The sequence below is a fragment of the Acanthisitta chloris genome, unplaced genomic scaffold, assembly GCF_000695815.1.
Source record: "Acanthisitta chloris isolate BGI_N310 unplaced genomic scaffold, ASM69581v1 scaffold561, whole genome shotgun sequence".
In the NCBI taxonomy this organism is placed as follows: Eukaryota; Metazoa; Chordata; class Aves; order Passeriformes; family Acanthisittidae; genus Acanthisitta; species Acanthisitta chloris.
This window is the reverse complement of record NW_008655292.1, coordinates 13912-36130: the sequence shown is the minus strand read 5'-3', so window position 1 is coordinate 36130 and position 22219 is coordinate 13912. Positions and strand designations below refer to the sequence as shown.

General features: G+C 49.6%; 1 protein-coding gene across 1 annotated transcript; it reads left to right on the top strand.

Annotated features, from left to right (window-relative positions):
- Nucleotides 1–3948: 3948 nt before the first annotated feature.
- On the top strand, nt 3949–17440 carry PAPSS2 (3'-phosphoadenosine 5'-phosphosulfate synthase 2; the record flags this gene model as incomplete). The annotated part of the gene is made up of 12 exons (XM_009083817.1): nt 3949–4054; nt 6259–6494; nt 7707–7845; nt 8382–8500; nt 8611–8724; nt 9679–9790; nt 11769–11789; nt 13228–13433; nt 14410–14545; nt 15466–15734; nt 16700–16929; nt 17299–17440. Coding segments are annotated over 12 exons (1830 nt in total), but the record flags the coding sequence as incomplete, so codon positions are not given.
- Between the last annotated feature and the right edge of the window lie 4779 nt (nt 17441–22219).

Here is a 22219-nt window from a genome sequence, read left to right as displayed (position 1 = left end):
TGGAGTCACCATCCCTGGAAATGCTCAGAAATCATGTGGATGTGGCACTTGAGGACATGGTTTAGTACTGAACACGGTGGTGGTCCTGAGTTGACAGTTGGACTTAATGATCTTGAAGGTCTTTTCCAACCTTAGTGACTCTATAAATCCAGGATTCTATGTTTGTAAATGTTGTTTGCCTAATATATTTTCTACTATTCATGCAGTGGTTCTGTTCCCAACAAAAACCAGCAGTGTCTGAGGTCCCCCAGACACCACATATTTACCAGTCACGAGAGGAGAGGATGCTCCCTGATCACCCAATTTCTGTCAGCAGTCACACACAACCTTTGATGTACGTGGGCAAGCACAGCATTTCCCTTCCAGGGCCAAATACTTCAGGAAGAGCTGAGGTTACTTTCTGGGATGCTCTGCCTCGAGCAGCAATAATTCGTGCAGCAAAGAGCACTGATGTTTCCTGATTTCCAACAGGAAAATGGTGGACTTGATTGTCTCAGAGGTCCCATCTCTATTCAAGAAGAGCAGCAAGGAAAAGCCTCCTGCTTCTGCCTGCAACCTGCCTTCACATAGGAGGAGAGCATCTTGTCCCACCAGGGTGGTTGATGAAACACTAGTTTCCTTTGGAAACCAGCCCAGGAGACACTTCCAAGTAGTTGAGTCAAGCTTGGTCCTAAAGACACCCAAGATCTTGGTGTCTCCCAGTTGGTCAACCTCATGGCAGGGTTCAGTAGGAGGCAAGACCAAAAGCAGAGTTAGGATTTGGTTTCTCAGCCTCAGTAGAAGGTTTGGAGTGATGTCTTTATGTTTTCCTCATTTCCTGGATGAGGTAAGGCAGAGTAGGCTGAACACTGAGGTCATGCAGACGGGGCCAAACAGCAGATTTCCAAGGGAAGAAGAGAGTGTGGCAGTGGCCTCATTAACCGTCTGTCAGGCAGAGGTGGCACAGCTCTTCAGAGACTACCAGGGCATTTATTGCCCTGCTTGGAGCCTCATTTGGGGCTGAATTGTAGGTGAGAAGTTGTCCTTCACGTAACTGTATCCCTAAGTACCACATCTACACTTCAGCTCTGGCTCCCTAAGCCATGTCCTGCCTAGTGGATGATTCTCCCCCTCCACTCTGCTCTGGTGAGGCCTCACCTGGAGTACTGCACACGGCTCTGGTGTCCCCAGCATCAGAAGGACATGGAACTGCTGGAGCAAGTCCAGAGGAGGTCACAAAGCTGATCAGTGGATTGGAGCACCTTCCCTACGAGGACAGGCTGAGAGAGTTGGGTCTGTTCAGCCTGGAGAAGAGAAGGTTGTGTGGAGACCGTAGAGCAACCTGCCAGGAGCTGAAGGGGCTCCAGGGAAGCTGCAGAGGGACTCTGTGTTAGGAGCTACAGTGACAGGACAAGGAGTCGTGGGGATCAGTTGCAAGAGGGAAATTGATATTAGGTATTAGTAAGAATATTTTTGCTGTGAGGGTGGTGAGACACTGGCACAGGTTGCCCAGGGAGGCTGTGGCTGCCCCAACCCTGGCAGTGTTCAAAGCCAGGTTGGCTAAAGTCTTGAGCAACCTGTTCTGGTGGGAGGGGTGTCTGCCCAGGGCAGGGGGTTGGCACTGGATCATCTCTAAGCTCTATTCCGACCCCTTGACATATTGTGAAACTATGATTAGGTGGGAAGTTGGCGTTTCCCACTGAACAGCCCATTCCCAGCCCAGCAAGCTTCCAGCCCAGCCATCTGGTTGCTCAGGGTTAGGAAGGATTATGAACAGAGCATAAAACTCTGGGGTTTCAATGCTGTCTGGAGCTGCTGGCAGGTAGGAGAGCTCTGACAATGCTGCTGAATTACACAAATACCTTCAGTGATGCTTCCCCAAGCTGCAAAAGATGCCAGTGTGCAAAAATAAAAGCTCTGAGATGCACACACAGCTCAGATTTATGGGCTAGCAACATGTACTTATACCAGTCTTGTTACATCAGCCGCACAGGAATGTGTGAGATCCTGCATTTTCCCCTAGCATGGACCTCAGGAGGTTCATCTTCTGCAGGATAGAGCCAGCAGGTCAACCTTTTGCCAACACAAGCCAGGTGTGTCCCTGGAGTCCCTGCTGATGCCAAGGAGAGATTTGAAGGTGCAGGTTCATTTCTCCACGGAGAACTATCAGTTTGTCTCTTGTGGCTCGCAAACAAATTGCCAAAAACCTGTTTTATGTTCTTTGGAGAGCTACACCTGAGGAGCATGTAACCTCCAGACTGGAGTTACACACAGCAAGGAATGCTTGGGGGCAGGGCTGAGTGCTACATCTGTTGGGAAGGTGAGTTTGGGCTCTTGTGCTCTGCTGAGGGTCCTTGAGCAGGTGACATAGTTTCAGTGCAATGCCAGGGCTCAAGCAGGAGTAAACAGCAGAAACACACCCATGTGTCTGGGGAAAAGGGATTTTTGTCAGCTGAATCTTCTGTGTGTGCTCATTTAACCTCCCTGACTCCCCGAGGTGAAAGTTAAATTCAGAATGTTCAACTTTTTGACAACCCCCTGCAAAAACCACAAAAATCCAACAAAAGAGAACAAACCATAAAAGCCAAATCTTGAGCTACTTATCCTTTATTCTCTGAGTCACAGCTGTGTAGTGTTCACTCACTTATTCAGGTGCAGCTCTAGAGAGAGTTTGGGTTTTTCATAGAATTGCAGACTGGTTTGGGTTGGAAGGACCTTAAAGACCATCTCCTTCCACCCTCTGCCATGGGCAGGGACACCTTCCACCAGCCCAGGTTGCTCCAAGCCCCATTCAACCTGGCCCTGAACACTTCCAGGGATGGAGCAGCCACAGCTGCTCTGGGTAACCTGTGCCAGTGCCTCACTACCCTCACAGGAAAGAATTCCTTCCCAATATCCCATCTGTCCCTGCTCTCTGGCAGTGGGAAGCCATTCCCTGTGTCCTATCAATCCAGGCCCTTATCCAAAGTCACTCTCAATTGGGAACATAATACTTGCAATTAATAAGGTCTTGTAGATATTTTATGTGCAAAATTCTTTGTCAAAGGACCATCACTGGAGCTGTAGAGCACACACTGGCTGGTTTCCTTGTGGAAGTCTAACAGAGAGGCTGCAGTGGGTAGGAAGCACCAAAGTTCAGGCCACTGTCTCAGCACTGTGCTGGTCCCTTGTTTGCTCTGGGAAGTGCTTATGTACCTGTCAGGTGTTGCTTTCTCTGCCTACCGTCCCATCGTGTTCCCTGGCTGGGCCCTGCTGTGTCTCAGCTCAGCCCTGCCCCAGCTGCAGTTGTTAGCAGCTGAGTTATGTTAAACATGGCAAGTAAATTAGCACCTTAAGTTGCTCTGGTTTTGCAAGCAGGATTAAAATAATAGGTGAGTCTGTCTGTGTTTGAAAATGTAAAAAAGGCAGGGAGTGTGCTGCCTGTGTCTGTGCCTGGACTCTGTGTCCTCCCTTCCCTGCTGCCCGCGGCGGTATCAGTCACCTGGCAGCACTGCTGCAGCACAGCCAGTCACCTTCTCCAGTGTGAAGGCATCACCACGAGCAGCAATGAGCAGAGGCAAAGAGTCTTCAGAAAACAAGTCTGTGCTGTTGTGAGAGAGATCCAACTTACACCAAAGCACCAAAGAAGTCTTTGCTGTTGAGACAGAAATCCAACCAAAGCATCCAAGTCTGCTGCAATGGCTCCTGCAGATTGTTAATGAATTTGCATTTATCTCTTAGGATCATAGTATATGAAGGGGTTGGGATGGAGCTTAGAGATTATCCTGTCCCAACCCCCTGCCCTGGGCAGGGACACCTCCCACCAGAACAGGTTGCTCAAGGCTTTATTCAACCTGGCTTTGAACACTGCCAGGGTTGGGTCATCCACTCCCTCCTTCGCTCCTGTATATTAGTACAAGCAGAGCTTTTCTTTTGTACTGAGGGCACCAAAGGTAACAAAAGTGCTTTGTTTTGCTTTGTTTCCACCAGGGATCAACCAATGTGGTGTACCAAGCCCACCATGTCAGCAGGAGTAAGAGAGGACAAGTCGTGGGCACCAGAGGTGGATTTCGAGGCTGCACAGTTTGGCTAACAGGTATTTTCATCTGGGAGTGAAAGTGTAGCTTCACCTGTGAAACTCCTTAGCACACATGAGTATGGCTTAGAGGTGGGGATTTGGTATCCACAGGAAGCATCAGCATTCCTTGTGAAGTGGGAATTGCAGAGCATTGCCACGTGAGAAGCACAGACATGTGGTGCTGGTGCAGCAACATATTCTCCTTGGCAGCTGCTGCACACAACTGATGTTTTTATGAATTTCACAGCTGTTATCAAGCTCCTTTGAATACGTCAGAGCCCTAAGGGTAGCACTTGTTGTTCCCAAGTGTGTAGCTGAGGAAGCCTTGGCTCCAATCCAGCCAGTCCTTGGCAGGGAAATGTGCCCAGGGTTGTCCAAAAGAGGAGCATGAGGATGTTTTCATTCTGGGACAGTAGGAAGTGTATTGGGACATGGAGGTTTGCTGTGTTTAAGACAGCACAAGGCACTCACCTTGTCTAGAGAATAAATACTCCCAGGCAGCAAGTTGCACTGGAAGCAATTCACAGAATCACAGAATAATCAGAGCTGGAAGGGACCCTTGAGGATCATCTAGTCCAACTCCTGGCCCTGCACAGGACATCCCTAAGAATCCCACCATGTGCCTGAGAGCATTGTCCAAACACTCCTAGAGCTCTGTCAGGTTTGAGGCTGTGACCACTGCCCTGGGGAGCTGTTCAGTGCCCAAACACCCTCTGGCGGAAGAACCTTGTCTTAATATCTAGCTTAAACCTCCCCTGACACAACTTCAGACTATTCCCTCAGGTCCTGTCGCTGGTCACAGAGAGAAGAGGTCAGTGCTGCCTTTCCACTTCCTTCCCTGAGGAAGTTGTATCCATTGATGAGGTCTCCCTTCAGTCTTCTCTTCTCCAGCTGAACAGACCAAGTTTAGCCTCAGTCACTCCTCACGTGGCTTCCCCTCAAGGCCCTTCACCATCTTTGTTGCCTCCTTTGGACACTCTCTAATAACTTAATATCTTTCTTATATTATAAATTCCTTGCACTTGTTTTATTGCTCTTCTCGTGCTTTGAAATATAAACTCCTTGTTTAGATTTAGGGATCATTGTTTAGATTAGGGATTAGAGGCTGCAGGAAATGGCAATTGTGTTTCTCACTTCTAATGTTTAGACAGCTCTGTCTTTTGCCACTTGTCCTATTGTTCCTTTGCTTGCTAAATATTGGCATTTGCTTTGATAGCTGAAAGATGTTGAAGAACATGCTTGGAAGGGTTTGTAAAGTCGTTCTGCTTTGCCTTCCTGTCAACTTCGGTGGTAGATGTTGGTTGAGAACACGTTTGTGGTTTGTTCTCCTCTTCAATTTTGAGACACCCAATCTGCTTTGATGGCATTTCTGAAGCCAAAAACCCCCAACCCTATCAAAGGCAATTTGCTTGTTCTTCAAATATCCCATAAAAATCTTGTGTCTGAAAGGTTTGAGCTTCTCTGGCTGAGGATTATTCTTTGAAATGTGCACGTGGAGGAGGAGGTGTCTGCGGGTGCAGAGGGACCATTGCTGCTGGAGGTGGTTGCAGCAAGAACCTCTTCTTGGGTTCAGTCTGAGAGAGCAGTTGGCTCTTCACTGTGGGAACAGGAGGAGGAAGAGGAAGATCCTTTCAGAGTTCCTCCACTTACTGGTACCTGTGGGACTAGTAAGTGGGTGGGACTTCTGCAACACTGCTGGGTCAAACCCCTCCAGATGTTGGGATATAGCAGCTCTTCTCGTGGCATTGATGGCAACCCTTCAATAAGGAGGGTTGACTCAGGTGTGCTAAAAAGATGACTCCAACTTCCCTATTTCATTCCTTCCTAAAGCAACTTCAGACAGAAGGAGTTTCCCTGCCAGTGTCCCAGGAGGTATAGAATCACAGAATCATCAAGTTTGGAGAAAACCTCTGACATCATTGAGTCCAATCATTAATTGCCACTCTGCTGTAACCCCTAAACCCTAAACTGTATCTTCCAGTGCCAGATCCAGACACTTCTTGAACACCTTCAGGGACGGTGGCTCTACCACCTCCCTGGGCAATATTCCAGTGCCTGAACATCCTCACAGGGAAAAAACATTTCTCCTCACATCTCTGACTCTCCTCTGTCTCGGCTCATGGCCATTCTCTCTAGTTCCCTCCCTGCAGCCATGGTATTGCATTGCACTGTTGTTTTCACTCTTTTGGCCTCAAACCTTCTCACGTTTCCATCTCCAACAGGCCTTTCTGGAGCTGGCAAGACAACTATTGGCTTTGCTCTGGAAGAGTACTTGGTGGCTCATGGCATCCCTTGCTATTCCCTGGATGGTGACAACGTTCGGCATGGCCTGAACAAGAACCTGGGCTTCTCAGCTGAGGATCGTGAGGAGAACATCCGCCGCATCGCCGAGGTGGCCAGGCTGTTCGCCGATGCTGGCCTTGTCTGCATAACCAGCTTCATCTCTCCTTTCACAAAGGTAAACTCCCTGCAGTACAGCCTACTCTCTTCTCAGCCTGAGCTCATGATTGAGATACAAGAAGGACATGGAACTGTTGGTGCAAGTCTAGAAGAGGCCATGAAGCTGATTAGAGGACTGGAGCATCTTCCCCATGGGGACAGGCTGAGAGAGTTGGGTCTGTTCAGCCTGGAGAAGAGAAGGTTGTGTGGAGACCTCAGAGCAACCTGCCAGGATCTGAAGGGGCTCCAGGGAAGCTGCAGAGGGACTCTGTGTTAGGAACTGCAGTGACAGGACAAGGGGCAATGGGGATAAATTGAAAGAGGGAAATTTAGATTAGACAGCAGGAAGAAGTTTTTGCTGTGAGGGTGGTGAGACAGTGGCACAGGTTGCCCAGGGAGGCTGTGGCTGCCCCAGCCCTGGCAGTGTTCAAAGCCAGGTTGGCTAAAGCCTTGAGCAACCTGTTCTGGTGGGAGGTGTTGCTGCCCAGAGCAGGGGTTGGGTCTGGATGATCTCTAAGCTCCATCCCAACCCCTTAACATACTATGTTACTACTGCTTTTAAGGAAAAGAGAATTTACATAGAGGACTTCCTAAATATGCCATCAGATGCTTCTATTCACTTCTCTCTCCTTTTGTAAAACACCAGTGATGAACAACTGCATGAAATCTGTATCAATTTCTGGAGGGCAAAGACCTCCTTGAATATATTCAGTGTTATAAATTGATGCAAAGCTAAGAGCAGTTTAACATCTCCCTTCACAGGCTCCTACTATTACTTCCTTAGGAGGCATAGAAGCCATAGCCTGTCCTAGGGCTATCACTACTCTTTTGGCAGAAGTGTTGTTTGTGGGTTTTGCTTCCTGAGAAGCCCAAGTAGCTGCTGTTATCAAGCTGACACAACCAGTTCCTTTTTTCAGAGAATCACAGAATCACTGATGTTAGAAGAGACCTCTAAGGTCATCAAGTCCAGCTCTTTTGACATAGGACAGATAATTATTCACATTCTAAAGTTCTGCTTAACAAAAAGATCTTGAGGTTTTGGATGGAAAAAGCTGAAAACAGATGCAAGTCATAGATTTTAAGTATTTTGGAGAAAAGGAGGTGTAAATTAGTGTAAATTTAATACATTTATAACAGAGATGAATTAATCTGTGTTGAATTCCAGGGCACATCATGTAGTAGGAAGGTGCTTGCTGCAATTCATAGGCTTTTCCCATCGTTCTCCTAACAGGATCGTGAAAATGCAAGGAAAATTCATGAGGCAGCAGGGCTTCCCTTCTTTGAGGTCTTTGTGGATGCTCCTCTGAATATCTGTGAAAGCAGAGATGTGAAGGGCCTGTACAAAAAGGCAAGAGCTGGAGAGATCAAAGGTATGGAGGAGTGAGCCCTTATTTTGCCTTTCCTCTCCAAAGCATTGGATACCTTGTCCTGGCAGTGCTGCATGTGGATGTGTGTTTCCAAAGGCTCTTTGTCGTGCATAAGAGAATCCTGCTCCCCTAACCTTGTCCTACCCAGCATGGTTGAATGCCCTGTGGTTGGTAGAGCATTGTTGGCTCAGAGCACAAAGTAGGAACTTTGTTAGGAGCTGCAGTGACAGGACAAGGAGTAATGGAGATAAATTGATAGAGGGAAATTTAAATTAGGGATAAGAAAGAAGTTTTTTCCTGTGAGGGTGGTGAGATACTGGCACAGGTTGCCCAGGGAGGCTGTGGCTGCCCCAACCCTGGCAGTGTTCAGAGCCAGGTTGGCTAAAGCCTTGAGCAACCTGTTCTGGTGGGAGGTGTCTCTGCCCAGGGTAGGGGGTTGGCACTGGATGATCTCTAAGCTCCATTCCCAACCCTTAACAATCTATGAATCTCTGAGTATTATATTAAATGACGCTAATTTGGGATTTAATTGTCCACAGGATTCACTGGGATTGACTCAGAGTATGAGAAACCTGAAGCTCCTGAGTTAGTGTTGAAAACAAATGTTGCATCGGTGTCTGAATGTATCCAGCAGCTTGTGGAGCTCCTCGAAGCACAGGCAAGTAAATTTTATTCCACCCTTGTAAATCTGTTTTGGGGTACTGACTCTTTGGTTTGTGTTTTAACCAGCATATTACTGACAATGGTGCTCGTTTCTCTCTCTCCCAGAACATCGTGCCCCATGGCTCAGTTAAGGATGTTCTCGAGCTGTTTGTACCTGAAAATAAACTGAGCAGTGTCCGAGCTGAGGCAGAGAAGCTGCCAGCTGTGGAGATCACTAAGGTATCACAGAGTCACAGACTGGGTCAGGTTGGAAGGGACCACAATATGTCATCTGGTACCACCTCCCTGCTCAAGCAGGGCCAGCCCAGAGCACATGGCTCAGGATTGCGTCCAGAGAGTTCTGGAATACCTCCAGTGAGGGAGATGCCACAACCTCTCTGGGCAGTCTATTTAGTGCTCAGTGACTGCACAGGAAAGAAGTTTTTTCATCTTCTTGGCACCCTCCCATCAGATATTTGCATATATTAATGAGGTCTTTCTCAGTCGTCTCTTCTGGAAACTGAACAGCCCCAACTCCCTCAGCCTTTCCTCATCAGGGAGGTGCTCCACTCCCTTCGGCATCTTCCTTGGCCTCCCCTGGACCTCCTCCAGGAGCTCCATGTCCCTCTGGTCCTGAGGAGCCCAGAACTGGACACAGCACTCCAGATGTGCCTCACAAGGGCTGAGCAGAGGGTCAGAATCCCCTCCCTGACCTGCTGGCAATGCTCTTCTTAATGCATCCCAGGATTCCATTGGATTCCTCTATCAGAGAGCAGGGTTAGATTAAATGTTAGAAAGAAATTTTTCCCTGCAAGGGTGCTGAGGTACTGATAGTTTTCCCAGTGAAGTCGTGTCTGCTCCATCCAAGAAGTGTTCCAGGCCAGGTTGGATGGGGCTTGGAGCAACCTGGGCTAGTGGAAGGTGTTCCTGCCCATGGCAGGGGGTTGGAATGGAATAATCAGTAAGTTCCCTTCCAACCCAAACCATCCTGGGATTCTGTGATTCTAAGCTGTGCTATGAAAGTGTGTGAATGTGCCTTAAAAAGAACTCCAAGCTCCATCCCCTCCATGGCTTGCTCCCCTACATGTATGTCCTATATTCAAAGCAAAACAAATATTGCAGCTTAAGGCTAGGCAAAGCAACCTGTGAGGAGGACAGGAGTGTGACAGGAGTGCCCTTGGGTTTGTTTTGCAGCTGGATCTGCAGTGGGTGCAGGTGCTGAGCGAAGGCTGGGCCACCCCGCTGACCGGCTTCATGCGTGAGGCAGAGTACCTGCAAGTCATCCACTTTGGCACCCTGCTGAATGGTATGGACCCCCACTCCCTGCAGGAGTGCTGCCATGGGATGCTCCTCCTGGAGTGTCCTGGCAGGTAGCCCTATGGAACAACATCATGCTTGGCTGTGTCCTCCTTTCCTCTCATGTTTGACGTGGTGGGTCGTGAAGGTGACAGATTTCCCTGTGCTGTGGCCAGAGCCCTACACACTTGGGAACAAAGTCACAGCTTTGACTTCTTCATGGTGCTGGTCAAGCATTTCAGGAGTTGTTGTGTAGCTCTTTTCATGCTTGGTTGTACCAGGTGTTGTGGTTTAACCCCAGGCAGCAGCCAAGCCCTACGCTCCCCACCAGTGGGATGGGGGAGAGAATAGAAAAGATAAAAGCTAGATACTCATGGGTTGAGATAAAGATGTTTATAGGGAAAGCAAAATCTGCACACAAGCAAAGCAAAACAAGGAATTCATTCCCTGCTTCCCATGGGCAGGAGGTGTTTATCCATCTCCAGGAGAGTAGAGCCCCAGCATGTATCATGGTCACTTGGGAAGACAAACGCCATCACTCCAAACATCCTCCTTCTTCCCCCATATTATATTATGAGCCTGATGTGATATGGTCTGGAACATCCCTTTGGTCCGTTTGGGTCACCTGACTCAGCTATGTCTCTCCCAATGTCCCCTGCACCCACAACTTCCCCACCAGTGTGACAGTACAAGAAGCAGCAAAGGCCTTGGCTCTGTGTAACTGCTCAGCAATAACAAACACATTTCTGTATCATCAATCGTGTGCTCAGCACAAATCCAAATCACAGCCCCATATTAGCTACTGTGAAGAAAGGTAACTCTTCTCCAGGCCAAACCAGCACACCAGGAGGGTGAATAGAGATGCCAACCCAAAGCCAAGTAAGCAGGGAGGCTGCCAGGCTGCGTTTGAGGTGGGAGGACTAGTAGCTATTCCTTGCAAATGGGAACAGAGCCTGATTCTGCTCCCCTTCCCTGTTTTCCTGCTTATCCAATACTTGCAAGAAATCAGACTTCTCTACCCATGTTACAGCTACTTCATCCGTGGCAAAGGCATTGCTCAGGTGATGCTCACCCACAGCTGAGCCTGAGACAGAGATGCTTCCAGCCTGTTCCTCAGCCCTAGGTGCTATTACTCTTCCTTTACCTGCACACAGGGCACTCACTTTGGTGTTTGTACACCTCATAGTGATCTCTGCCCTCAGGGATTTGGGATCTTGGTGAGCTTGAGGTCCCTTTGAGCCTTGCCTTCCTGCTAGAAGATCCCATGGTCACACAGGACAGTGACTCACTGCTCTTACTGGGATTTGGGCACTGTGCAACAGAAGCAAAGCTCAGGACAGCTCACTTTGGACTGGAGGAGTGTCTGTGTGGGGCCTTCTGCTTTCAGACATGCTGTAGCCTTTTACCTCCTGCCTGGTGTGCAAACAGTGTTCAGAAGTCCTTCTTATCAGAGCCTGGTCTGTGGTCTTTGAGCTGCCTGTTGTGCCTGACAAGGTTGCAGAGGTGCCCTGTAATGACCACGTTGCTCCAGAGCTCTGTACTTTGTGCTGGAGGCTCATCTTAGAGAGCACCTGTTTTTAGGGTGCCCTCCCCAACCCTGCCAGCATCACTGAACACAGCTCCTCTGAGGTCTGTGGGCATATGGATCTAATGGTTGGACTCGATGATCTTAGAGGTTTCCTCCAACCCTGATGATTCTATGATATGCTCAGGATTTGTAGAGCTCCATGAGGTCAGGGTCAAAGCCCAGGTCAGCAGCTTTTGAGGGGGGGCTGAACTCTCTAGAGAGTCTCAGAGTCTTTGTAGTAGAGGCCATCAACATCAGTCCCTGGCCCACCTTGTCTCCATGGAGGTTTCCAAACTCAACATCTGCATGGTCAGGCCCTCAGGGTGACATCTGGTTGGGAAGGAGAACATCCCAGGTATTTTTGGTGTCTGTAATGTGCTCCTGAGTGTTAATTATCTTAATTGTGTTTGTGTCCTCCCAGGAAAGAATGGCTCAGTAGCTGGTATGTATGGAACTACTCTTAGGTTGTATACAAATTACTTCAATTGAGATTTTTGGTTATTATTCTTTGAGATTTGCAAGAAAAAAAAAAGGAAATTATTAAGCCTGGACACAACCGTGGCCTGTTTATGATGCAGTGGCATCACACAGTGTCCTACCAACCAGTCAGCACAAAATTCCCAGTGGTGTCATTTTGGAATCAAATCACTGCAGTGATTTTTTTGTTACCTCTCCATCTGCATTTGGAAATGGAGCCTGAAGATCCTCACTTTCAGCATCATTTGTTGGTTTCATAATCCATTTTTCTTGCCCCATGCTGACTTCATTGACTGATCGGTGCTAATGTGATTTAAATGTCTGGATGGAGTTGCTATTGATTGGATCCCATGTGACTACAGTTATGATTACTGATGCAAATTGCTGCCTGGCAGAGAAATGATACCTAGTGTTGAATGAAAAGGAAATGCAAATATTGTAATAAAGCTTCAAATAAAAATCTACAGCATAGGCAAAATCCTCAAATTAAGACCTCAAGGGTCCAAAATGATTGAAGTCAGATCAGAACAAATTGAGTCAGTGATTTGTTTGTGGATGGAAACCCGTGGGAGGGACTGAGTCTTCTGTTTAACACTGGGATATCCAAGGGAGAACCTTAGTGGAGAACTAGGAAATTGGGATAAAACCAACATGATTTCAAGGGATTTGAGGACAACACTGAAAGGGTGTTCAGGCACTGGAATATTGCCCAGGGAGGTGATGGAGTCACCATCCTTGGAGGTGTTGAAGAGGCATCTGGATCTGGTGCTGGAGGATATAGTTTAGGGTTTAGGGGTTCCAGCAGTGACAGGTTAATGGTTGGACTTGATGACTTTAGAGGTCTCTTCCAACCCTGATGATTCCATGATTCTAAATTAGGAGCTGCGTGTACAAATACAAACGTGCTGCATAACCACAGAAAATGGATTAAAAATGGACAGTGCAGAGATATAAAGGAGGAGGAGAAGCAGTATAGAGATATCCAGAAAGAAAACCAAAGAAACCAAGGGTGGTGGTGTCTTCCCTGTTGGAAGAGGCAGTTTAGGAGGTGTTCATAAAACACCATACTGGAGCTGTCTCAGCAGGGGTAGTTCTCCTGAGGGACAATGCAGGGGTTATATCCAGGGTTGCATTTTCCAAAGACATCCAACTTTTTCAACTTTATGACAGAGAAGAACCAGTCTTTCCAGGGAGAGAGACAGTGCAGGGAGTAATGAGATGCTCCAGGTGTCTTGGACAAAGCTCTTAAGATAAGGAGCTTTCATAGTCCATTAATATCACTGTTTCGTAGGAGTGCAGAAACAAAACAATTCAATGACAAAACTGACATGAGAACCTCTAGTGGGTTCCCAACAGCAGTGCTTGAGGCTGGAGGACTTTAACTTCTGCTCATCTCTTGACAGATGGTGTGGTGAACCTGAGCATCCCCATTGTGCTGCCGGTGTCCACGGAGGACAAGCAGCGGCTGGAGGGCTGCGAGGCGCTGGCGCTCAGCTACGAGGGGCGCAGGGTGGCTGTCCTGAGGCACCCTGAGTTCTACCAGCACAGGAAGGAGGAGCGTTGTGCCCGTGTCTGGGGCACCACCTGCCCTAAGCACCCACACATCCAGGTAGGTTTGGCTGCTCACTGTTCCAGGAAGCCTGGTCAAGGTGACAAGTGTGGGCAAGGGGCTGGAGAACCAAACCTTTCAAAGGTTTTGAGGGCCATGGGTGTCCTATCTTCAACCCAGCTCCTGGCTAGAAACCACTACATCCCAAGAAAATTTTTAGGCTCAGGAGTTAACGCTCCTCAATAAGGTTCTTCATTCAACCACTGAGGATGTTTGGTTGCTGGAAGAGCTCCCCAGGGTGGTGGTCATGGCTCCAAGCCTGACAGAGCTCAAGGAGTGTTTGGACAATGCTCTCAGCCACAGAGTGGATTGCTGGGGATGTCCTGTGCAGGGTCAGGGGTTGGACTGGATGGTCCTTATGGGTCCCTTCCAACCCTGAATACTCTGTGATTCTATGCATTTGGCTGTTCCATACAAGCAGACAACAAGGGGGTTATATTCTTACAGCTCCTCTCTTCCCACTTACTCTCTAGCAGTACAAGGAACATCATCCCTCAGAAAGGGAGAGCTCCAGGTTCCACCCAGGGACTTGAGCTGTCAAAATTTGTGACTTTGCTTAAAAAGGCCTAAACTGTGTTAATTCTTTCCCCCTCCCTTAAACTAAGAGATCCCTTAAAATCCCTCTTTTAATTACTCAGCATGCAGGTGTTCACCTTGCAACAGGCTTATTCCTCCTGAGGAAAGATCAAAGAGTGAGGTGGAGGAAGGTCTTGTGCCACAACTTGTGGACTCCTGGCTGCCAGAGAGGAGTCCAGCACCCAGCTGGGTGCAGTGGTGGGATCTGGATGGCTGATGCCTCTGGGGATGTGCTGCTCATGACCTTCAGTTCATGTGGGCACTGTAATGATGTTTTCCACCTTCAAAGGAGAAGGTCATCCTACAAGTGGGGTTGAGCCTAACATTTTTCAGAGCAGACTGGGAAAGGGAAAAGGAGGTACTTGCTGTCCCCTCTGCAATGCATATGTGTAATTCTCAGATGGTGCTGGAGAGTGGAGACTGGCTGGTTGGTGGAGACCTCCATGTCCTGGAGAAGATCAAATGGAATGATGGGCTGGACCAGTACCGCCTGACACCGCTGGCTCTCAAGCAGAAGTTCAGAGAGATGAATGCTGGTGAGTTCCCCAGGTTAGCTCTTCATGCTCCACCTGGCACTAGGAGGTTGGTGTGATCAATGATTACTTGCTAACCCTAACCCTAACTCTAACACTAACCCTAACCCTAAGCTCACAGCACTTGGCTGGTTGCTCTGGATACTCCCAAAATGGGACTGTTTGGGTGGGGTGAGCAATAAGAGGGATGTCAAGAGAAGTGGTACAGGGTCTCCTTGGCTAAGGATGGTGCATGTGATGGGCTGTGCCCTCAGTGAGCTGCTCTGGGGGCTGGAAAGTACTGAGTATCCTGCTTGTGTCCTCCCTGACAGGTCAGTCTCTCTCTCAACATGGTTGGCCTTCACACATGGTGGATAGCTCAGGTGTCTTCTCCCAGGTTTCTATCCCATAGAATCACAAAATGGGTTGGGTTGGGATGGACCTTAAAGCTCATCTAATTCCACCCCCTGCCATGGGCAGGGACACCTTCCACTAGCCCAAGATGCTCCAAGCCCCATCCAACCTGGTCCCAGCAGTCTGGCAGGTGTCAGGCACTTACCCTCACTTTGGGGAGAGAGCATTTGCCTTCCTGAAGGTGCCATTTGGCTCGGGGAAGTGGCAAGTCACTTAAGAAGTTGGAGAACTTGTTGGAGGTGTCCTGTGGCTTGTAAAAGAGCTGATAGGATTGAAATCAGCCCCAAAGGAAGGATGTGCAACAAAAATAGACTCAACAGAGAGCTGCAGAGGCATGAAACACTCAGCTGAGGTATTCGTGGTTCATGTGGACACAGGACACACATCTTACCCTATACTTCTCTCATGACTGCATGGAACACAGACTGTGTGGACCACATGACTTGTGTGGCAATGCCCAGCACGGAAAAGAAGCCCCAGGGCCTGGGGGTCAGCACAGGCCTGTGACCCTCTGCACCTTTCCCTTCCAGATGCTGTCTTTGCGTTCCAGCTGCGCAACCCTGTGCACAATGGGCACGCCCTGCTCATGCAGGACACCCGGCGCCAGCTCCTGGCCAGGGGCTACAAGAACCCTGTGCTCCTCCTGCACCCCCTGGGGGGATGGACCAAAGATGATGATGTCCCTCTGGAGTGGAGGATGAAGCAGCACGCGGCCGTGCTGGAGGAGCAAGTGCTGGACCCCAAGTCGACCATTGTGGCCATCTTCCCCTCGCCCATGCTCTATGCTGGTCCCACAGAGGTAACGTAGCCGTTGGCTACTATGTGTCTTGGCCACACTAGGACAAGGTGTGAAGCCTGTTCAGAGAGGTTCTGCTGCCAGTCTGCCTGTGCAGCTTCAGAAAGCCCCAGGAAACAGAGTCATAGCCATTGCCTCGCAGTTAGCTCCCTTCATGCTTCACCTGCAGCTTGCTCCATGGGCTCCCATGCTTTTACAGGCTAGAGAGAAGGGCTAGAAACAGACTACATAGCTGTGACTTTTCTCTGTTGGGCAGGGATGTTTGTTTGTTTCCTCCCAGTGGTTTCCCTTCTGTCCCTAAATAGGGGATGAAAGGGATAGATGCTGAACATTCTCTGAGGGAGGGAGGGGAGGGATGTGTGGGCAGCCTTTGCATGTGCTGGGGAGCACCATCTCTGCATGGTCAAAAATCAAACTGACCTCCATGTGCTGCCAAATGGCTGAGGGAGTTGGGCTTGGTTAGCCTGGAGAAGAGGCTCAGGGGTGACCTCATGGCTCTCTGCAACTCCCTGACAGGGCTTGGAGAGAGGTGGGGGATGGTCTGTCCTGCCATGGCTGCAGGGAGAGGACTAGACGGCATGGGCTTGAGCTGGGACAGGGCAGAGTCAGAGGAGATGTTAGGAGAAATGTTTTTCCTGTGAGGGTGTTGAGGCCCTGGAATATTGCCCAGGGAGGTGGTGGAATCACCATCCCTGAAGATGTTTAAGAGGTGTCTGGATCTGGTTCTGGAGGAAATAGTTTAGGGTTTCCAGCAGTGGCAGGTTAATGGTTGGATTTGATGATCTCCTCCAGCCTTCATGATTCTATTCTGGGCAGCCCGAGCACTATGAAAAACAACAGTAGGTCTGCTGACACATCTCCCTTCCTCCTTCCCTCCTTCCTTCTCCACCACCTCTTTCATAGCCCAGGGCAGTGAGCCCCATGGCTGTGAGCCCTTAGGCAGTGCTCCTTGTGTCCCTCCTGTGCAGGTGCAGTGGCACTGCCGAGCTCGCATGATCGCGGGGGCCAACTTCTACATCGTGGGCCGCGACCCGGCGGGCATGCCCCACCCCGACACCAAGCAGGACCTCTACGAGCCTACCCACGGGGGCAAGGTCCTCAGCATGGCTCCAGGCCTCACCTCAGTGGAGATCATCCCCTTCAGGGTGGCTGCATACAACAAACAGAAAAGAGCCATGGATTTTTATGACCCAAAAAGGTAACGTGGCAGGGGCATCGATGTTCCATCAGCCTACACAGCACAGGGTGTTTGTGGTCACCTCTGGCTCTGCAGCTTGTCAGGGCTGAGGGAGAAGCTGTTGGTGTTCCTCTTAAGGAGAGGAACGGGGGAGAACCTGGGAGAGCCACCTGCAATCCTCTCCAAGAGCTGGCACCAGGTCAAGCATGGAAGTAAGGATGCCAGGAGGGAGGATAAGCAGCACAGTTTGGGGACTGTGTGGCAGTAGAATACAGCCTCTTGCAGCTGGGGAACTGTGTCAGGGACAGCTCCAGCTCCTCTCGGATGAGGAACCCTCAGGGGGTGGCTCAGACCAGCTGTGCTGATGTCACCTGTCTCTGTTCTGCACAGGCCCGGGGATTTTGACTTCATCTCAGGAACACGCATGAGGAAGCTTGCTCGGGAAGGGGAAAACCCACCGGATGGCTTCATGGCCCCCAAAGCCTGGAAAGTCCTCACCGCATACTACCAGTCACTGGAAAAAAAGAATTAACGTCCTCCTCCTCCCTAGAAATCCTTGTATTAAGAGTGAGCAATGATTGATTGATTCCCTAGGACACAGATCACTTCCTTGGCATTTCCAGTGCTCTGACCGTGGGATTTCCCTGCCTGGGTCAGAGTGGTTTTTACTAATCAGAGATACTTTGAGCCTGATCCCTTTGAAGCTGCTGGGAGTGTCCCCAGTGGAGTGGAGCTGGAAGGGAAGGGGCAGCACACCTTTCATTCCCAGCTGAGCATGGCAGCAGGAAGCCCAGCACAGCCTCTGGACAAGCCACCCAGATCCTTCTGGTAACTGCCAGGGCCATGCACCAGCTCCCAGTGCAGAGATGGGACCTCAGGATAAATCCTGCCTGTGACCTGCATGGGGTAGAAATGAAGAAGTGCCTTTCCAGTTCCCCTGAAGAGGCAGGAGCAGGTGCTGAAGAGAGGAGTGGATGCTGCTGCCAGGGTGGGAGAGGGAAACAGGCACACAGTGCTTGGATCTAGTCCCTGCCCTCCACGTTGTGCCTTAGACAAATCTTGCTAATAAATAGCAGAATCTTTTTAATGCCCTTTTAAAACAGGATTGTTTAAAATCAGCCTTGACCACCAGCAGTTCCTTGTGGCTGAGCCAATTGCTCATTGTTCTTGCTTGTTTCCTCCTACTTGACCTCACCCAGGCTGAGTGTTCCTGGTGCTCCGTGTTCAGCTCTCTGTGGGGACTATGCCGTGGTGATCTCTGTGCTCACACCCTGACAGGCCCATGGGCAGGGGAATATGTCCTGGGAGGCAATGTACAGCCCTGAGATCTCTGAGAAAGCTCTGGGCATCGAGCAAGAACTGGGGATGTTATGTGCTTTTGGGTATCCTCCCACGTGGCAGGATCGGATCCCCCTCTCCTTTGCCCGCACTCCTCCCATCCAAAGGGCAAATCAAATGCAGAACAGCAAAGTCACAGTGTGAGGTGGGTGTGAGCAGCTGTACCTGGTAAAGCAGGTGAGAAGAGGCTGCAGTGCTTGTCCTCATCCATACCTGCAGCCCTGTATGCCAGTCTGTGAGATGTCTGTGAGACATATGGGGTACAGGTGACCTGATTGTCTGGGAGAGGTGATGCTGACTCCAGCCAGGAGGATGGCAGACAAGCCTTTGCGCCGCCCCAGCGCTGTGCCCAGCCGCGAGGAGTGCCCTGTGCTGCTCCCAGCTCTGGCTGCTGGAAAGTTACGGTAGACTTTACCTCCTTCCCTGCCCTCGCCTGACACAGACTTCGCCGCTGGATGTGTGAGGCTTTGCCGCTGTCTCGCGGCTCCCTCGGTGACCTCGGGCGGGACAGAGTGACCCAACCCCGGCGCTTCCTCGGCTGTGTCGCGCCCCGAGGACATCCCACGGCACCCTGCACACCTGGGAGCCCCCGAGCCTGCGCCTCGGGCCCTGCCTGAGGAGCCTGTTCCAGGGCTGACCCCGCAGCCAGCACGGCGCTCTGCTGTGAGACATTCGCTTGCTAGTTACTGCAGCGACCTCAACTCAGGGTTTTTGTACCTGTCCTTCTTTAGCAGCTGCCCCGGGCTGGGAAGGGATGGGTTTCCTGTTTCCAAGGACCAGGAAGCAGCGTTCCCCTCTGTGCTTCAGTTTAAAGGGATCCACACACAGCAAATCCCACCAGCTTCGACTTGTAACACAGGATAGGGAGCTACACTGTGAGCTAAGACCTGTTTCGCTGTGGCCATGGCACAGCATCCGTATGACTGGAAGAATATCCTTGCAAAAAGCCTTTTTGGGTGGTTTTTAGTCATTTTTTAAGTATTCAAAGCAAAGAGCCCAAAGCTGTTATAGCACCTGTAGTAGGAGCTGAGAGCACACCAGCACCAGTGCCTTGTCTGCTCAGGCCCTCTGGCAGGGACCTGGAAGCCAAAAGCAATATTCCTATTTAGGATTTGTAATAACATAAACTAATCCAACCTTGGAAAAACCCTGCAGTAAATCCAGGTGGTTCCAGCAAAACACAGATATTGTCTTATCCTTTTAAGCCAGTCCTGATTACCTCTGATTAAAGTATGTGGACTAGGGAGTTTTATAGTGTATTTATTAAAGACATCAGACTGGAATTTGTACCTCAGCTGATGCGTCTCATGATTTAATATATTCTGAACTCAATACTCTGCTAGGAAACACTCACTTTTAGTACAAATAAATATTTATACATGGAAGCAGCTCTCGCTTGGTAATTTTTTTGGGGGGAAACTGCGTTACAGCTTGGAGCTCAGCACTGCAGACTAGAGCAGCCTCAGCTCATCTGATCCTGGGCTTGAGCTGCCAACGCTGGAGCTGCAGGAGAGGGTCAGGCTCACCACACCTCTGAGGAGAGGCAGGAGCAGAGGGGGAGGATGGACCAAACCACTGAAGTCATGGAATTAAAGCAGCCATTGTTCCTGCATGCCAAACCACGGAGCTTCCCCAGACTCTCCAGCAAGCGGCCGGAGGGTTTGGGCCTTGACAAGGACTCTCAAAGTGGCAGCAAGAATAGACAGGTATGGGAAAGTCCTTGGAAAAATGGAAATGGCACTCCAGCTGCAGACACTGCCCTCAGGGGCCATTGGAATTAACTCCTTGTGCCTCTTCAATCAGCCTCTTAAGCCTGTGGTGATGCATAACAGGCATGAGGTAAAGAGAAGCTCCAGCCTGCGAGCCAAGAGCCAGGAATTTAGAGAAGCAGGCAGGAGAGCAGAGCTCAGCCAGTGACCAGAGGCTGCCCCTGGCACCTGCCAGTAGCCCAGGGCTTGTTCCCACTCCTTGCCCTCAGTGTGACATTAAACCTCCCTTGAGGTTACACTTTACACTCAATTAAAATCAATTAAGAGCAGCTTGCAGTAGGGCTTTACCCAGTTGGAAGCAGCCTGGAAATAGGCAGGAGGTGCAGGAGAAGCTTCATTACCACCCACCCTGGAATTTCTCAAGTATAACAACCCCTGGGAGGCCTGGAGAGGTCAGAGGGAGAAGCAGGCACTGACCACACAGAACAGCTGGAGAGCTTCACCTGGCACAGGAGTCATTCCAACCTCCTGAGAAATCAGCTTCTAGTGAGTAGCACTATCTGCAGGGTTAATTTCAGGGTTACTCTTAGACTCAGAGTGGTTTGGGTTGGAAAGGACCTTAAAGAGTATCTTGTTACAAGTCCCTGCCATGGACATGGATATCTGTCACTAGCCCAGGTTGCTCCAAGCCCCATCCAACCTGGCCTGGAACACTTCCAGGGTTGGGGCAGCCACAGCTGCTCTGCGCAACCTATGCCCTCAGCACCCCACCCTCACAGGAAAGAATTCCTTCCCAATACCCAATCTATCCCTGCCCTCTGGCAGTGTGAAGCCATTCCCCCTTGTCACTCCAGACCCTTGTCAATAGTCTCTCATCATCTTTCTTTCGGGTTTCAGCTGCTAGAAGTCCCACCAGCCCTGAGACCATGTGATGGAGGGCTCCAGCCCTCTTTATTTCACTTTATTTCCCTTTGCAGTGCAGTTGGGTTTACATCATTCCCTGCTCCCAGTGCTTCCCTCCCCTTGGAGCCAGCAGTGGTGACACAGCATCCCAGCCAGGGGTTGGAACAATTCCCTTTACAGATTGGTGTGGAATTAGTGCACAATTCATGACATTACATAAAGAAAAATTCAAGTTCTTGAGTATCTCTGACAATAACTTTACCCAAACACTTTTGCCACTGACATTTGTCACCCTTTTCTCCTTTATAACAACAGAATGGTACAGGAACTCACCAGAACTGTTACCAGCAAGGACAGCACAAGGCTAAATCACATTTAGAAGCCTCAACCCCATTCCCTCCTCTCCAATTCCACAGATCCCAGCATGTGACAGAGCCAAACATCACACAACACCCCCCCCGCCCCAGAGCTCCGACATTCCGTGGTGCAGTGCCACAGAGGAGCTTCCAGAGAAGACTGAGCTAGCAGCAAGCCCTTGGTACAATGCAGAAGAGCTCAGAAAGCTACAGCTTCAGAGAGCTGAGATGTGAGGCTGTAGGAAAGACCAGGTAAGATTCTACTCTAACTGCTCACAGCAAGGGCAAACCAAAGCTAACCCCAGCACTGATTGAAAAAGCCTCTGGAAGCAGAATTCATACGAAATTAAAAGTATTCAAACAGTTTTTACATAGCACTTTGCTATCTTTGACTAATGGCACCAGATTTCAAGTGGTCAAGTGAGAGAAAAAAACCAGTGACATGTCCAATTTTGCTTTGTTCTAGAAGCAGTTTCTACCTTGGTATTTGCAGCTAGAAGGAAGAAGTAAATGTGAACCAAGCATTGAGGAATCTTTAAGCTATACATCTTCTCTTTTGGTTTGCTTCAGGAAGTAGAAAAGATTTTCCATACTCAAGTTATCTACAGATTATGTCTCTCTATAAAAAAAAAGTGTGGAGATATATACATTTCATCCATACACACACACTCCCTATGTATATACACAGCCTGGGGAAGGGTTGGGTCCCCCCAATCCCAGTGCCCCCAGGCACCACCTCACAGCTGCTGGGAGGCTCCTCAGGGTCTCAGGGAGGGACAACACACAGGCAGTTGCTCTTGGTCTGGGCTAAATTGTTCCACTCATGATCTCCTCTTGCACTTCCAGTTGCAATTTCAATAACTTAGAAGTTGTTGTATAAAAACGATGCCGGAACTTCCTTGCTGAAGGAACATCTCCACTCCCACCCCCCTGGCGTTGTTGGTGCTAAGTGATTACAGAAGTCAAAGGAAATCACAGCAGGAACTGCAAACACACTCTCTTGTC